Source organism: Macaca mulatta, chromosome 7, assembly GCF_049350105.2.
Source record: "Macaca mulatta isolate MMU2019108-1 chromosome 7, T2T-MMU8v2.0, whole genome shotgun sequence".
NCBI lineage: Eukaryota > Metazoa > Chordata > Mammalia > Primates > Cercopithecidae > Macaca > Macaca mulatta.
This window is the reverse complement of record NC_133412.1, coordinates 12,779,206-12,792,539: the sequence shown is the minus strand read 5'-3', so window position 1 is coordinate 12,792,539 and position 13,334 is coordinate 12,779,206. Positions and strand designations below refer to the sequence as shown.

At 35.2% G+C, this 13,334-nt stretch overlaps 1 protein-coding gene across 2 annotated transcripts in view; it reads left to right on the top strand.

Annotated features, from left to right (window-relative positions):
- The window catches only part of DPH6 (diphthamine biosynthesis 6), a 452,167-nt gene that overhangs the window by 90,423 nt on the left and 348,410 nt on the right, over nucleotides 1-13,334 (top strand). For both annotated transcript variants that reach the window (XR_013395132.1, NM_001266595.1), the window contains 2 exon segments: nucleotides 3,294-3,367; nucleotides 6,994-7,112. Coding sequence is in view for 1 of the 2 variants with exons in the window: in NM_001266595.1 (NP_001253524.1) it covers nucleotides 3,294-3,367; nucleotides 6,994-7,112 (193 nt within the window). In the remaining variant the exon portion in view is untranslated.

Below are 13,334 nucleotides of genomic sequence, written 5' to 3'. Positions count from 1 at the left end.
ACAGTATGAAAACTGTTTACATAGCATTTACCTTGTATTGGGGTATTATAAATAATCTGGAGACTATTTAAAGTTTATGCAAAGATATGCATTGGTTATATGCAAATACTACACTATTTTATATAATGGATTTGAGAGTCTGTGGATTTTGATTTTAGGGGGATTCCTGGAAACAACCCCCCCATTGATAATGAGAGATGACTGTAGTAGTAGTCAGTAGTAGTAATAGTAGAAGTAATAACACAGGTAGTTATAGAAGTAATAGGAATAGTAAAGATCATAATAATGAAAGAAGAAAATACTTGCTGAATGCTTACTAGGTGCTGGATACTGTGTTATTTACATGAATTATTTTATTCAATCTCCACAATAACCTTGGAAAATAAGAATTGATATTTTTTTCCTCACTTTATAGATGAAGAAACAGACACAGAGAAATTGAGTAACATTCAAAATCACAGAGCTAGTAAGTAATAGGGCCAGATTTCTACCAGGCAGTAGTAATTACAATTATTGGGCCAAGTGTGGTACCTCACATCTGTAATCCCAGCACTTTGAGAGGAGGCCAAGGCAGGCAGATCCCTTAAGGTCAGGAGTTCAAGACCAGCCTGGGCAACATGGCAAAACTCTGTCTCTACTAAAATACAAAAATTAGCTGGACTTGCTGATACAATGCATGCCTGTAATCCCAGCTCCTCAAGAGGCTGAGGCACAAGAATCACTTGAACCCAGGAGGCCTCAAAAAAATTATTGAACATCACTTGAACCCAGGAGGCCTCAAAAAAATTATTGAACAAATAAAACTAATGATCTATATATAGGCTCAGTGTTGAAGAATAGTCAGAATTTACTTAGTGCTGATTAGTTAAGTGTTATCAAATAAAAAATAAAATAGATGAGGCCAGGTGCGGTGACTCAAGCTTATCATCCCAGCACTTTGGGAGGCCAAGACGGGTGGATCAGTTGAGTCCAGGAGTTCAAGACCAGCCTGGGCAACACAGTGAAACCCCATCTCTACTAAAAATAGAAAAAGATAGCTTGGCATGGTGGTACACGTCTGTAGTCCCAGTTACACTGGAAGCTGAGGCAAAAGAATTGCTTGAACCCTGGAGCTGAGATCACCCCACTGTACTCCAGCTTGGGCAGCAGAGAGAGTGAGACTCTGTCTCTAAATAAATAAATAAATAAAAATTTAAAAATACATGAAATAAAATAGATGGGAGTAGAAGAGTATTCCAAAGAATGCATATATACAAAGAAGAAATTGTTTTAGGGTTGTGGTGAGCATTAAATAAAAATCATAGCACACTAGTGAATGGCAAATGGATAATAAATTCCAATTATTATTTTAATAATAATTTGATGGCCAGGCACGGTGGCTCATACCTGTAATCCCAGCACTTTGGGAGGCTGAGGTGGGTGGATCACCAGGTCAGGAGTTTGAGACCAGCCTGGCCAATATAGTGAAACTCCGTCTCTACTAAAAATACAAAAATTAGCTGGGCATGGTGGCACATGCCTGTAGTCCCAGCTACTTGGGAGGCTGAGGCAGAAGAATTTCTTGAACCTGGGAGGTGGAGGTTGCAGTGAGCCGAGATCGTGCCACTCTACTACAGCTTGGGCGGCAAAGTGAGACTTTGTCTAAAAAAAAAGAAAATAGTAATTTGACTTAGGGAAGGAAGAAAACACCAGTGGCTCTTGTCTTTCTTTCCATGATCTCTGGAGAAATACACACACTCCTATTTGTCTATATTTAGTACTTCATTATTTTTATAGCAGAACTTCAGATAAACATCTATATGATATAGGGATATAACTAAAATTTTGATAACATTATTCAACAACTCCAATCTCTACTGTATTTACATTTAATAAGGAACTCTATGCTATGACTTTTTCTAATGAATACAATGACTTTTATGAAAACAAATATGGCTAGGAAGGTTAGGGAAAGGTTATAAGCAAATGTTCTCACAAAGTTGCTGAAATAGGAAAGTAAAGGAAATAGCTCTTTTCCTGAAACCTTATCTGATAAAAAGAATTGTTTTATTTTGCGGTGATTTGGACAGGTATTTCTCTGACATTTCGGAGGGCAAATTTTCATTTGACTTTAAAGACATGAAAAATTCCTTTTGCACATTTTTGTTTATTTATTATGACATCCTTTTAGGTACACAGGGTTATTTCAGTATGACTTGAAATATTAACTTTTGTTTTATGTGAAACACTTTTGTTTTTCTTTCTAGATATCCAAGTTTGGTAAGACCAGAGTATTCATAATGAAGTGATCTCTCTAAAGTAGTTTCTTTTGTACGTCCGTAGGCTAGGATGGATTTTCTTTTACACCTATTCAGAGAATTTCTATTCAGTTTGTTATTAGTAATCACCCCCTAGTCACTTTCTTCATGTGTTTTCTAGATAACAGTTCCCTAGTTTACACCCATATTGTGTATTATTCTTCCCTAAGTGTATTATCTTATACTTCTTTACATTAAATCTCATCTTGGACCTGTCCTTTCAAATCCCCAAGTTGTCCATAATCTATCCATGTACTTGATTGATCTTGTTTTCTTTTCTTTTTAATCCAGTCTGGCTTTGTATCATCTGCAAACTTGATCATACTTGAATGTACATTCTCCTCCAGCTCATTAATGAGTGTGCTAGACAGGATAGTTGTCATTCCCTTGGGACCATGCCGGATATACTGCTGGATGCTCTCAGTTGCAACTACGTTGATAATAATTCATTGCTTCCTTCCCATGACAGAATTCTTTATCTACAGTGCTATACTGTTATCCAGGCAATGCCTCTACCATCTCTGCTTTCTAGATACTCCTGTTTCAATCATTTTTTCCTAAGATTTACGTAAAAATTATTGTGCTCCCTTATCTATGTAGGCCATTGCCTAATTTTTAAAAGAAGTTACTCAATCTGGGAAAATAGTGTCCTTAAATAGAAATTTCTCAAAAGTTTCCATCGAACATCAGTGAGTCTTTAAAAATACGTTAAGTGTGAAACATTTTGGAAGTGCTGCCTAAGTCTTTGCTTTCTCCATGGAAAGGGATCTCTAGTTATTTAAATTTTAAGTAAAACCATAATTATTTTTCTCACAGCTGAGAGAATGATTTAAATATATGTAAATTTTTTCTGAATGTCGATTATATTTTCAGTAAATTACTCTGCTTTGAGGTAGTTTTCTAGATGAGACGCAGTTCATTTATAATTTTCAGAGCATGATGTGGAGCCATTTGTTACTTTATTTTTAAAGTTATGGTTTTTTCCTTTATTTTCAGGAAAAAGAAGAAGTAGAGGGGATATCAGTAGGTGCTATACTTTCTGACTATCAGCGTATTCGAGTGGAAAATGTGTAAGAAAACATTAATTTGTTAATTTTAAAAGTGTATGTATTTTAAGAATGTGAATAAGTGAAAAATCAATAATTGTATTCAAATTATAAATAGGTATGGTAGTCTACGTGCTCCATGGAACTAAATGTATGTATTTACCTAAGTAACAAAAGTCATGCTTTTACTTTTTTTTATCCTTATATCACACATGAGGAAATTTAACTTAATTAGTATAAGGAAAAATAATCTATCATAGAATTGAGATAGATTTTTTAGTGAGAAGTATTGTCTTCATTTTTTTCTTATTTGATTTAGTATATCCTGTTAATCTCTTTTAACTCATCATTTGTAATAAAAATCAAGAGATAATAGAATCAATACAGTAATATTTTAAAGAAAAAAAATGCTTACTAAGGAGTCATCTCTTCTTTGGTTCATATAATTCAGTTCTTGTCCAAAAATATTTATATGATTGAAGTACTTACATATAAAGCCATTCAACTTTCAAGGAATTTCTAGGATGTTCCTCCCCTCCTCCTAGCCTCTCTCTGCTCCCCTAAGGGAGGGAGCACTAGTGAAGCATTTAGTCTGTAGCTGCACATACCAAAACGGTCAATTCTATTGATCTATTCAAAAATCATGAGGTAAAATGATAATATTGGTTATTTAATGTTGGCCTGGCAAGACACGACCTGAATGAATTTACTTTTCATTTTTAATTTATCTAGATAAATATAATATTGTATAGAGATTCTGGGCATAGTTATATTAACAAAAAAAAATTGGACTCCATTATTTTTCTTAAGCACAATTTGACCTACAAATAAGTTATTTTGCTAGTCAAAAGGATAAATAGAATAAGATAATGGCTGTATTTGTATAATATTTTTATATTCTTGATAAAGAAACATTCCTATTTACTATCTCATTTAAAACCTACATATTAATAGATTTGAAAATTTAAGTTTCATTTTTATTTTATTTATTTTCTCTCTAATTCCATGGTGGATTTAGGGCAGTTTAAAAAAATACAGAATTTTAAGAGTGAATGAAGGGAAAACAGGGTAAAGCATAGTTAAGTGAAGAGAAGTATGATCTTACATTTTAGAAGTGTATCAGAGTCTCTAGACGATGGATGATGATGGTGGAGTGGGGAAGAAGGTCATGTGTATTTTGAGAAAGTTTTCCTTGCATTCTACCTAGATGTAGATCTACCGTTGAGAACAACCGATCTACAGATGGAGATGAATTGCATATCCCTTAAGCCATACTTTAGAAATAATAGTGTTGTCATCAAGTTTTAGATCATGTTCTCTGAGAACTGTTAAAAATTAGTGTTTTTTAATAAGTTCAAACCCACATGCCTTAATGGGTAGCCAAACTGGAGATAAGGATGACATCTATTTATGAAAGTTAAAAAGCCAAATAAAAATGTGATCCTGATTAGGAGGCTGCCCATTACATATATGTATATATATGGAAGAAGGGCACGCGTCATGCCCACGGGTAGAGACTTTCTCAGAACACAGTCTCTGGTACACTTGAACACATGGTTGAACAGATGAGTAGATTTTATGTTATAAAGCATATCTGCAATTATTTTATCCTTGAAATTTCAAAAGTAATGTTACTGGCAGTCTGTTGGTCCACAAACTCAATTTTGAATTAGCCTATTACCAAATTTTAGTTTGTGTTGTATTACCATAATTTCAGAATGTAAAGCGTTTAATAGATGTCACAAGTTCAAATTCAGCAGTGATTTACAGAGTACTTTTATTTGAGCCATGATATTTTGAACTGTTAAAGAACTTAAATAGGAAAAAAATTTTACTTACGTCTATAGTCAAGAGGTTTTGAGGAATTTCAAAGCAACAACCACAAATTTTACAATAAGGACAGGAAAAAAACTTTTTTTTTAATAAAAAAGTAAGTCTTAGTTTAAAAAGGTAGAGAGGCTGTTTTGATTAGTCGGCCTTAAACATTGGGTGAGAGGACAGCAAGAACTAGTGTTTGTATTACATGGGTAGTTCACATTTTATTATTTTTGTATTTATTAACTGCTTCAGCATTGCTTAAATGCTCTGAGACATTTTAAAAGGGAAAATTACATGCAACAATCTCTGCAATGAGGAAGGTTTTGGCTTTTTGAAAGTCAGTATACATAATGAAAAGCAATAGTGATATTTTTAAGGCCATGTATGAGTAAATGACCAAACATGGTACATTTAATAAGTATTGGGATCTCTGAGAGAAGAGAGAGAGAGAGATCAGTATAGGCCAGAGTAGTCAGCCAAGCAACCTTACAGATGCTAGGGACGGTGGATTTTACTTATAAACCTTATAGACACTGGGTTTTAGAGCTATATTCTTGGTTTGGAATCTGATCTCAGCCAGTTAGTGTATGACTCGGGCAAGTCACTTGGCTTTGACTATCATTTATTGAATACCTATTTTATCCAGGCATTGTACTACATTATCTGTATTACCTTTAATTGATTAAACAATTATAGTCCTTTCTGAGAAAGTGACATTTAAGCAAAGGCATGAAGCAAGTGAGAACACAACTAGTGTAAAGGCAAGAGTGAGCAGGCAGGCAGCAGTGGTAGGATGGAGTGAGAAGAGAGTAAGTAGTAGGAAATAAAGTGCATGAACTAAACAGGGCGAGATCCATGGAGTGATGAGGAGCCACTGGAGGGTTTTGAGCAGAGGAATACTATGATCTATTTAATGTCTTAAAAGGATCACATTGGCTGCTGTATGGATTTTAAAGGGTGAGGGTGGAGCAGGGAAGGAAATTAGGATGTTGACATGAGAGAGAATGGTGGCTCAAACCAAGTTGTTAGCAGTGGTATTGGTGAGGAATAATCACATTCTGCGTTGTGGTAGATTGGATGTGGAATGTGAAGGAAAGGGAAGGATGATTTCATTTCACATTTTTTAATCCTCTTAAGAACTTTGAAAGGAACTATTTTTGCCCCTATTTATGAACTAGGAAACTAAGCGCAAGGACTTAGATTTTACTTGACTTCAAAAGCCGTGCAGCTAGAGTACAAAATGAGGTTTTAAATTCAGATGTGTGTTCACTCCAAAACCTATATTTTTTCTACTTTACCAATAATGGAAAATATCTTGTACAGTGCCTGCAGCATTGTACTTTTTGTTCTTAGTATTTTCTTTTTATTCACAATCAAATTCTTAAAAAAAAAATCAAAGTTAGTAGTTTAGAATAATTCATATAACTGTAGTTACTGTTAATTTAATCAATATGCGGCTGTTTTATTAGGATAAATTATTTGCCCACTTTACATATGCTTCAAAATTTTGATACCCATGGAAGTTTTAAAACAGAGAGAATACTGGCATTTGTAAACTCTTTTAATAGATTACTAAATTAAGAGTCTTACTAAAATTAATATTTCTAGTATGCCTAGAAATTTCATTTTTATCAGTTTATGCATAGCCCATGGAAATTAAATATGTTTATGTTGTATATATAAACTTCATTATGCAAAATATGTTTTTAAAAGCATTTTCAATGCTAAAATCCTTGAACGAAGCATTATGTTTCAAATCAAAGTAATTGCTGTGGATCCAAGTATAAAATATTAAGATATCATCTGACTTTCTTTTTCTTTTTCTTTTGTAGGTGTAAAAGGCTTAATCTCCAGCCTTTAGCTTACCTTTGGCAGAGAAACCAGGAAGATTTGCTCAGAGAGATGATATCATCTAACATTCAAGCAATGATCATCAAAGTAGCAGCTTTGGGTATGCAGCCAAACTATCAAGGGAGCTGTTTGTTGCCACATAGATAATCTCAATTCACTAATAAGTAGTTACAATGAACAAAGAAAACTGATTTAGAATATAAAAATGTGGAGTCACAGCTGAAGAAATTGAGTAAGCACCTTCCTTGCATGAAGAAAGGGAAGTTTTAAAATGGGCTTTTGACCATTTGCCAAAGTGATTACTAGTAAGGCTTTTTTTTTTTTTTTTTTTAATATATAACTGGTTCTAAAACTGATATTGTATTATAGTCCTTCAATTTAAGTTGGTTTTTTTTTTTTTAGGGTTTGGAATTTAGGCTTGTTGGAGACAGGAAATACAAGGGTTATTTTTGTTTTGTTTTGGAGTTTTTTGGAAGCTTCTTGCAATATGTATTTGACACAAAACATGATATATTCCTTGTATTTTTTAACATATTTTGAATGATGCTAAAATAGAATGATGGTTTTGTTTTTGTTATAAAAAATAGATAGGATACTGGTTTTTGTTGGAGGTGGTGAGAAAATCATGTTTGAGAAAATGTTATCTGATTAGTTAGCATAGACGCAGCAGGCAGGTGGTAATCTGATTCAAGTATGGACATTACATATGAACACATGTAATTTATTTGGAATTGCTATAATTATATTCATTTTTGAGAAACCATAGGGTTTGAGCCCAGTCCGTTCATTTCGTGAACCTGTTATAGAAAATGCCCTGAAGCCTGAGAGTTCCCAAAGCCTAAATCGTGTACCTCATTTGAGAGTGTTTACCTTGCTGGTCTCTGAAATAACGAGGTCTCGAGCTGTAGAAGATTTTACAGATACATTCACTTTTTAAATAAAATTAAGAGAAAGAGTACAGACCCCATAATGTTTCTCCGTGGTAAATACCAAGCTGCTCTATTCTTGCTGAAGTTGAAGTGTTGTCTTCAGTTGAAAGCTTTTTTTAGTGAATCTGTAGTTGATCTCCTTAGCTGTTAAAACGAGAAAGATTGAGTGGTATTATATTATTATTTCTGAGAAAAGGTTGCCGAGCAGCTCTCATGATAAACGATCTCATTATAAATATATTTGTCATATGAATTTCTGGGTGATTCTGTACAGAGTATTCCCTCTTGCTTTTTCTTTGTCTCTCGCTCTCTCTTTGAATTTTCTAAGATTACATAGTTCTGTAATGAAGTTCACGTGACACCTCACTGAAAGGTACACATACTATTCCTTTTACTGCCAGACAGGTAAAAGACTGGATTAGAACTCAGAGAGACCTCCCTTATTGAAAAGGTAGTCAAAGAATTTGACCTTATTGCCATCTTTTAATAGTATATGACCGATATTGTGTGTTCTTGCATTTCTATGTGTGTGTCTCTGTAGGGATTAGAGATGGGGAATTAGCTTTATCAAGCCTTTGGGTAAAATGTAAAAACCGAGCAGATTTGTCTTTGGCATCTCAGTAACGAAAATATAGATCTGATTTTAACATTTACAGCACGTGGTTTCTACTGACTGCCTATAGGTGTGCAAAGATGAAAGTTATTCTTTAGAATAATATTAAGAAAGACAGTACTTCTGAAGACATAGAAACATATAAATGATGCAATATAGGTTGCTAAGCCTTTTTCCTCCCATTTAAAATTGTCAGAACAGGATTTAAGCCAAAAAAAAAGGGAACAATAAGACCTTTCTATGGGGGAGAGGTATCAGTAAAATTTTGTGGACCATTTTTCTATGAAATGGTCTTATAATAGAAAAGGGTCAGTTGTACACGAATGCATACAAATATATTTTTTATAATTATGTTACATAACCTTTATGTCTTATAGGCATCAATGAACTCATAAAATTTCTGGCTTCTTTGTTTCATTATAATGTTTTAAGGGACTCATCCATATTATTGAATGAAGCAATAGTGTGTTCATTTATATTGTAGTATAGTGTTCCCTTGTGGGAGACTCTAATTAACTTATCACACCACAATTTAATTGTCCATTCTATTATTGATAGCATATAGGTGGTATCCAGTTTGGCACTGTGATAAACAATGCTGCCACGAAGTGGTCATCTTACACATTTTCGGTCCCAGAGCTAGAACATCCTTTTTTTCAGGAAGCCCTGATTTCTTTGAACGTGAAATGATATATGTCTGTATGTGTGTATCTAATGACTCATGAGTTCATGATATTTCAAAATCAAATTCAAGACAACATAAGGATTATAATAATTCTGTATTCTATCTCTGCCTTCTTTCTTCCACAGTAAATCTTGATTATCAAGGTCACAAGAGATATTATTTATTAGAAAATCCCATAATTTGGGAGAACAAAAAGACCAAATAGCAGATCTGTTATCCATTCTTTCCAGTAACTGGGGTAGGCTTCCTGGAAAGCAAGAAGGAAGAACCTCTATAATCTTCCTGCAAATATAATTACAGACCTCATGGCAAAAAAACATACAAAGAAACAAAAAAATCACTAAGGGTATTTACTAGAGGGGAAAAGTATCTTTGGACTCCTTTTAGCAGAATGTTAACTAGTTGCTAAAAAAGAGATAAATGATAAAGGGAAAACATGAAACCACTTTTACCTATCATTAGAAAACCTCCTGTTTCTTGAAAGATATATTTGTTTCCAAAGTAACTAAATTGATCACTAGAAAAAACTACAGGTTTAAGGGTTAGTTTATTCAGTTAAATGATGGTGTAGTAACATTGACTGTGAAAGGGAATAATGCTAGGACTCTACTTATAATAGGTTTCTAGGATTGGGAGATAGGAATGAGGTGATGGGGAGGATGCAAATTCACAACTATATATCTTTCCCATTTCATAGATGTTTTAATTAGTTTTCGCTGATCTAATGGTCCTAGGCCCGAGTTTAAAGTTGCACATACCAAAGGAAAGTGTTGTCAGTGCACAAAACATGGTATCAATACCATTACATTTGACAGTGCATATTCTTAAAGGCCTTTAGGGGTGTGAATAACTTCACTCTGTGCAGGCAAATTAAGGCCTATCCATAAACACAAGCCAGTGTCTTGTGATTCTTATGTGTCAAATCCTGTAATATCTGCCAAGGAGAAGTGCTAACAAGGCTGCTGTTTTACCGTCCCTGTGGGTTTATAATACAACCGTTGAACCAGTTAGCCCAATCGTGGGGAAAAGGGTATGGGTCAAAACAGTTAATAGATGGAAATGGGAGGACGTGTAAGAGATAGAAAGGCACTTATACGTGAATTCAAGTTCTGTGGAGAGATGTAACCATGTGACCTAACATGGCAGAGCCTCAGAGCTAGAAAATAATAAGGTATTTGGAATCTCTCCTTGGTAAATGCCAAGCTACTCTCTTCTTGCTGAAGTTGAGTTGTTGTCTTGGATCTCTCTCTCAGATTTGATGCTAACCTAACTGATGTTGAGAGAACACTTTGGATGTGTTTTCTGGAGAGAAGGGAAATTGGTGATGTACAGCTCTACTTAAAGATTCCACCTATGGCCTGTAATCCCAGCAGTTTGGGAGGCCGAGGCGGGCGTATCATGAAGGTCAGGAGATCGAGACCATCCTGGCTAATATGGTGAAACCCCGTCTCTACTAAAAATACAAAAAAATTAGCCAGGCGTGGTGGCGGGCGCCTGTAGTCCCAGCTACTCAGGAGGCTGAGGCAGGAAAATGGCATGAACCTGGGAGACAGAGCTTGCAGTGAGCCAAGATCACGCCACTGCACTCCAGCCTGGGTGACAGAGCAAGACTTTGTTTCAAAAAAGAAAAGAAAGATTCCACCTATGTAATCTAGAGGAATAAAGTGGCAGAGTGCCCCTTGATTACTCAATGTAGGAGCAGTTCACTACAGTTCCCACTCATGTCTTGGTTTGTAGGCTATCCAGTTGTCCCTTGGACAACAAGGTGGTTAGGAGCACCAATCCCCGGCATAGTTGAAAAGCCACTTATAACTTTTGATACTCCAAAAACTTAACTACTGCTGTTGACCAGAAGCCTTACCAAAAACATAACAGGCAAGTAACACATTTTGCATGTTGTATGTATTACATACTCTTACAATAAAATAAGCTGGAGAAAAGAAAATTTTACTAAGACAATTATAAGGAAGAGAGGCCAGACACAGTGGCTCATGCTTATATTCCCAGGACTTTGGGAGCCCAAAATGAAAGGATCTCTTGAGTCAGGAGTGTGAGACCAGCCTGGGCAACATAAGGAGACCTATCCCTATAAAAAGTTTAAAAATTAGCTGGGCATGGTGGTGTGTGCCTGTAATCCCAGCTACTCAGGAGGCTGAGGCGGGAAAATCACTTCAGCCTGGGAAGTCAGGGCCTCAGTGAGCTGTCTTTGCACCTTTGCACTCCAACCTGGGTGAAGAGCAAGACCCTGTCTCAAAAAAAGAAAGAAAAATAAAACGTAAGGAAGAGAAAATACACTTATAGTACTGTCCTGTATTTATCAATACTGCAAATTTATGTCATCTGTCTACAAAATGAATCATCTGTCCAAAATTGCAGGCAGCCACAGCTGCAGATCTCAATCTACAGAACGTCAACTTTTTCTTACAATGTCATGACTTTTCTCTGCGTCTTGGGAACACGTCCAGCATCACTGGTGGCAGTTCGTATGGGTCCCATGGTGTTACTCGAGGTTTACAGTATTTACACTAAACCCAATGAAATATATGCAAGAACTACAAGAGATCACTTTTTACTGTAATACACAATTTACTGGAGACAGAAAATGCTCTGCTCATGCGGAGATGATTAGCATCACATAGTATTTTAAGCAGACACTAGCAACACTTGAGCTCACCGCAATGGCAACAGGCGATGGCTACAAAATTAATACAGTAGTAACAATAGATAATAATAGTTAATTTTATGCAGTTATGATTTAATGCTGCATCTTTATGTTTGTTTACCTTTCTCTCACCTGTGAATATGTGTGTGTTTGATAAATTTTAACCTTATATAATAGATTTCTATATATTTTGTGGTAGTAAATCATAAAATACATGAACATCTACATGTATTTCATGCATTCATGACATACCTTTCTCTTAATTTTTTCAGTATTTCTAGGCTACATGGTTCATATGTTGAGTTTTTTCAGATTGTCACAAATCTCTCCAAATATACTTATTGAAAAAAATCCATATATAAGTGAATCCAGGCAGTTCATATTCGTGATGTTCAAGGGTCAACTATATTTACCATTCAGATCTCTTTTTTTTTGTTTTGTTTTGTTTTGATGATTTCACCATTACTAATTAAAGTACATAGATGGAGGATTTGGAGCAATAGGGCTTTTGCATTCCTTGTGGACATAAATCAAGACAATATGTTGCTAAGACATCTACCTAGGTATAATGGAGAGCAGATTTCTACTGCCTGTTATAGCTTGATTTCCTTCTAATATAGAATATGTGAATGCGAATGGAATTCATTTAAGGGAATTGGAAGACCACCTTGAGGGAGATGGATTTGGATGTAATGTAACGAATAAATATTACTAACAACTCCTGTCTGGAATTATGCAGAGTATGTTTGTGAAAAGCCTATGACATACCCAAAGAGAGCTGTGTTTGGTACATAATATACCAAATGACAATCTCATGGGACTTGTGTGTGTGTGTGCAAACTATTTTTCTAAATTGTACAAATTTTACTAATGTACCATGGTAATAACCCATGTTGTTGCTTGGTAAATATTGTCTCTGCTGTCTTGATGTTCTAAAGGCATTTTTAGTAGTGGTCTTAAGGACCATTACTAATATCAGACCAAATCAGACCAAAATAATGTTCCTGAAAACTCGTGATGAAAAGGAGTTGCTAGTCCCAATAGAGACACTAGAGGGAGCTCTCTTCCAGGAGACTGGCTGCATCTGGAAATGGCCCTAGAGGGACAAGAAAGCTTTAAATGACTGGACTAATAAGAGTATTTAATGGAACATCATATTGGTCAGCAGTGCAAGAAGAGGGCTTCTACTCTTAGCAGGAAAGACTCTTGAATATTCCAATTGCTATGGAAGTTGTTGTTTTTAAAGATCAATGGCCAGCAGTTCTAGTAGCCAAGCTAAGGATGCCCACTTATGGGAACACGATGATTAGCCTAAATTATGGGACATTGCTGAACAGTGTGGCCTTTATATTTGTTCTCCAGTGGCCCAAGTATCACAGATAAAAAGGGAATTTGTCTTTCTCATGCTACACTGACTAGAATTGGAAGGATAA